We start from the raw sequence: 5252 nt of genomic DNA, 5'->3' as shown, positions 1-5252 counted from the left end.
ACCCAGTCTTTTTGATTTGTATCTCACAATGGTGTTGTTCTCCCTGTAGCCAGCAGAGGAGGTCTAAATCAAGAGAAGATTTGAAGGAACAACAACATCAAACATGGACATGTTCCCCAACCCAAATGTACACTGTACAGTCATCATCATTAATGTGGGGATAGAATATGTTAAATCACATACAGGCTGACTTTGAAACATTCTGTGCTCATAACGTCTACAGTTTACCTTTTTTAGGGCTTAGTGTAGACCACTGTATAGGTAATTACTGTATTATAAGAGCTTTGAAGACTTCATCTGGGAGTCTAGGAAATAATGACCACAATAATCCCCAGGAAATAGTTTAAAGGAAGACTGGCACCATTACCCGCTCTGTCCGAACTACTTTTTATGATTGTCTACAAAAGTGCAATAATGTATGTGTTAAAAAAATAACAGTTGAACTTGGGATTTTATGTAGATTTTCCATATGGTAAGTTTACAAATATTTCCAAGTCCATCCCCATTTAATTTCTAGGGTATTAGTTCAAAAAGGTAAAAATTAGGAAGCGTTGTATTCATTTATTTTTTTTAAGCACACCAGTTAGAAAAACTGTCGAACACTCTCGTAAAAAAACAATGACTTTCACAATGGCAAATAACTGTTTAGATACGTTTGCTAATGTTAGGTTACAACCCTCCCTATCTGCTCATGATATTTCTACGTATTTCTAGATATCTCTAGAAATATATTTGTTAATATACTCAAAGGATTAGAGAAAGTCCAACAAGTATATATAACAATTTTGGATGTTTCAATGTTAAGTATATTTTTGAGCTTTCAAAATGACCTCTCAGACCACAAACAAAACATGAAATTAATCTTTATGATTTTTTTCCAATAAAAACTAAAAAACTAAAACAGGCTGCAGACACCAGGTATTTAAGCAGGTTCTGAACAATTTGACAGCTTTGTGAATTTAGCTTCCGAGAGTCTTGACTTTTTTTACACCACAGGTACAGGATCAGGCAAATTGCCCAGATTCACGGCGCTCTCGTAAGTGGCTCAAAGTCGACATTGTAAAACACATCCGCAAACACTTTAGTGGTTCTGTGTTTGATTAGCATGACTGGGTTCGTGTTTTGATTAAAGGAAGCTCATGAGTAAAGTGCTGACCATAAACGGTTTCCTCATTGCATCAAAGTCACGCGGAAGCAGTAAAACGGGCCCTCTAACGTAGCCCTCTAACAACCTAATGAACAAGCCATAACAAAGCAGTAAAGAAGTAAAACCAAACTTATCGGTAACATTCTATTATAACTATCAACAATAGAATTATTACTTTGTATAGTTTTTAACTGATCATTATTTAAACAATGACATATATTTATAAAAGTGATGCTATGTTCTCAAACTGCTGATATGCAAATTAACATAACGTATTAGCAGAAAATGTATATAAAGTTTCCTTGCAGGAAATTGCTTTACTTCGCTGATAAATATATTTTTTAATAATAATTCATATTTATATATAATTCATTATGCAAGAATGTATTACCTGGGTAGTTTGTGTAATGTGCTCAGCCTTGGGATTTTTAAAAAATAACTTTTTGCTACTTGAAAAAAAAAGTTATCAAATGTGACCTTACTGTAAAGTGTTACCAGCTTTTAAAAATGCAGAGATGCACTTGAAGGAAATCGATAAAGAGAACATTGAATTTGCTTATGCGATCGATACTGAAGTTGAACAACCAAACTCTCAAATACTTTCTCAAACATGAAATGGAAATATTAATTTAATAAACAAATGCTATTGTGCTTGCTTGCCAATTGCTGTTTACCATACATGACAGATTCCATTGCATTATAATTATAGTATAAATATAAAAATGTGGCACAAAAATAATCTTCCACATTTTACTTATAAGTGACTAATTTCAAAGACATCTTTGCATATACCATACTCACTGTCAAATAGTCGTTATTTTTTTGTAAATGTAAAATTTAACTCAAAAGGGCAAGTCCTATTTTGAAATGTCTCAATGTGCACATACCAATGTATTTATCATATAAAATCATTCACCAAGCCATTTATAATTTGTTTCAAAAAAATATTGTCTATCAATTATAGCTAGAGGTACGATAACCAGCTTTAGAAAAGTAAAAATAATGTGTAATGAACTTGTCAGAACACCTTTTTACAGTGTAAAAATGTAGTGGAATTTAAACTCAATATTTTATACACAATATAATTAGTTTTACAATATATTACATAAAGATGTATGACACAAATATGCACAAAAGGTTTGGCAACAGAATTATCCATCCAAAAGGTACAATTTGAACTTTCAGTCAGTGAAAAGTGAGGTAAAATGTCCCGCTTTTCAATTCCGGTCAAGGCACATTATGAAACATTTAATTACATTTTTTTTGGTTGCTGCTTTTTTTCGGACTTGGACACCAAAAGATTGTAAACAATGTTGTTTTCTGTACATCCATAGATCAGTACTAGTCCATACTGTAGCACTTCTTCTCAAGCGAGGTGATACATGCTGTACCCTAAAGGTGTTCCATAGAGTCCCACTGGAGCAACAGGCAATAAAGGCCTGTGGTAGGGATACGACTGGCCATAGAGTGAGACGGCCGAATGAAGTTGGGTTCCAAGAGGAAGAGGCAGACTGAAATTGGGGTGGAGGGCAGGTTTGGCAGTCAGTTTGAACTTTTCCAGCTCAGCCTCTTGCAAACGCTTTGCCTTGGCCCGTCGGTTCTGGAACCAGATCTTCACCTGGGTCTCTGTGAGGGTGAGCGAACTGGAGAATTCTGCTCGCTCGGCAATGGACAGGTACTGTTTCTGTCTGAACTTTCGCTCCAAGGCCAGGAGCTGTGAGGTGGTGAATGGCGTACGGGGTTTACGGTTGGTCTTGTGCTTGCGGAGAGGACAGGGTCTTACCTGGCCTGTGGTGGGAAAAAGGATTAAAACATTCGTTTAAACACTAATGTAGTAAAATGCAAAATGTAATCATTAATAGATGTCTTGTAGGTTGGTCAAAAGTAGATTTGAAACTCTATAAATGAAAGTAACTAACTTTATAAAATAATTCGCTTTAATTATGGTGTATTCATAGTTCAAGTATACATAATGTATCCATGTGAAAGTGTTTTAATTTCATTCTTTTTTACTTTTATAATTGTATGCATTAGTGTTATGCGTGTGAGGGTGGGGGATAAGTAAAACATAATTCAATAATGCTAAAATTAAAATGCTTAGTAAATATTTAGATAGCGTAATCTACATATTAGGCTTAATTTAAAAGTTGTTAAAAAAGGACAATCAGGAAAAGTGTTTACTTTTAGGTTATACTGCTGTTATGTTCTGAATTAAACGAGAGTTCACCTAAATAAAATATGAAATTGCTTTCAGAGCAAGGGGCCCTCATGTGTCTCTAGTTGCAACATTATCATCAAATAGATTATATGTATAAATTAAGAAGATCTCATCTTTTTTAGATCTCATACGTTTCAATAAACTGAGCTATAAGACCATTTTTATCATTGCATTGCTCATTTGAGTAAATATCATTTTTGTGACGTTGTCGTAATTGATATAATTTAATTTAAAGCATAAGCAGGTAGTTCAGAAAATGAAATTGCTTACAAGTTTGAGAGTATCTAGAGTTAATAACCCATGGTGTACAGTCATCCGGCTCGGGGGACTCCGATTTGACGGGTGAGGTCTGCATAAAGTGCTTTTGTATTCCAGCCGAACCACAAGAATCTCTGATCTCAGTCTTAGCAAACTGGCTGGATGCATCCTCGCGCCGTCTTTCAAAGTCCTTGCTGGTTTTGTGGCTAGATATAAGAGACTCCACGCTGAAAGGGTGGCTTGACACTTGGGTTTTGCGCTGCTCCATGTCCCGATCTCCGTCTGATTCCTTCAAGCTCGCGGACGCGGACATCCTCCTCTCGACTAGCCTCTGGACCCAGAACTTCAAAGTCACTCTGACGTCTCATGGAAAAAGCATGAAGCCTTTGATGCCTTGAAGCACGCGGCCACAACAGAACTTTCAGCCAATCAGAGCGCTGCCAAATTAAGGCGCGCGCTCCGGTGCTCAGCAGCACATGGCAACTGTAGACATTTTAGCCAATGAGAACGCTGCTGAATTAGGCAGCGCGCTCTGTTACTCGTGATTGGACTACTAAGTTTGTAAGAAAGTGTCAATCGTAATGACTGACATGACAGCGAACGATTTAACGAAAGATTCTGTAATTTTGGTAAGTAAAGCTTTGGATTAATAGGAAAGAAAGATAACAATGTAGAGTATGAATTGCACATATTTGCAGTGACTTGGATGTTGAAACACTCAAAAGACTATTCAAGTTCGTTGTTTGTAGCTCTGTTAGATCACACTATTCCAACAAATATAAATCCTCAGTGAGTTAATTCTGTTGGTTTGCAGGATCATGACAGCTTGTTTTGTATTATTTATGTATTCATTTATGCCTGAAGACACAAGCATTTTGTTCCATTCTGCTGATCTGCTTCTAGTGCTTTTTGAGCACAAGAGTGTCTCGAGTGAATGCCGGTTTAACTTCTCACTGTTACGGTGGCCGAGAAGTGCTAAACAAATCACAATTCTGAAAACAAAATAACAAATTACAAACGCAAATGCGAGTCTAAAAACCAAAATAACAATTCAGAAAGCACAACAACAAGTCAGAAAACACAATGACAAATCCGAAAACAAATTAACAAGTCAGAAAACACAATGACAAATCCGAAAACAAATTAACAAGTCAGAAAACACAATGACAAATCCGAAAACAAATTAACAAGTCAGAAAACACAATGACAAATCCGAAAACAAATTAACAAGTCAGAAAACACAATGACAAATCAGACAAACCGGAAGAGGTAGATATAGTTTGAGACAGCGCCATTGGTTTGGGATTATTCACCGCTGACTGGACGAGACATCTGTCAATCAACATATACAGGAAGAACCAGCCGAAGAACAGCAGAGTCGTGGTAGAAAGTTCGGAGATGGTATTAAACTAGCTCAGTTTAAATGTATTGTATGAATTGCCCTTACTATGGAATAAAAAATATGGGGTGTCTATTTACATTTAGTTAAAGTTGCTATAAATCATCAGTTTCAGTGGTGCATATGGATAAGCGTGTGCCCTTGGGTTTTTGACGCGATCACGTCTTTTGCCGAACTTTTTTTCCCTCTCTTTTCAAATCTCGTATTAGCAATGGATTCTATTTACACTA

General features: G+C 36.1%; 1 protein-coding gene across 1 annotated transcript; it reads right to left on the bottom strand.

Annotated features, from left to right (window-relative positions):
* Positions 1-2202: 2202 nt before the first annotated feature.
* LOC107587301 (homeobox protein MSH-D) lies at positions 2203-3972 on the bottom strand. The gene is made up of 2 exons (XM_016275017.1): positions 3636-3972; positions 2203-2935 (listed from the first exon to the last, which is right to left on the bottom strand). Exons 1-2 carry the CDS (start codon positions 3934-3936, stop codon positions 2514-2516), a joined length of 723 nt encoding a protein of 240 aa, XP_016130503.1. The 5' UTR covers positions 3937-3972; the 3' UTR covers positions 2203-2513.
* Positions 3973-5252: the final 1280 nt, after the last annotated feature.

Source organism: Sinocyclocheilus grahami, unplaced genomic scaffold, assembly GCF_001515645.1.
Source record: "Sinocyclocheilus grahami isolate Dianchi unplaced genomic scaffold, SAMN03320097.WGS_v1.1 scaffold91.1, whole genome shotgun sequence".
Lineage (NCBI taxonomy): Eukaryota > Metazoa > Chordata > Actinopteri > Cypriniformes > Cyprinidae > Sinocyclocheilus > Sinocyclocheilus grahami.
The sequence above is the reverse complement of the archived record's forward strand: the minus strand, read 5'-3'. Positions and strand labels throughout refer to the sequence as shown.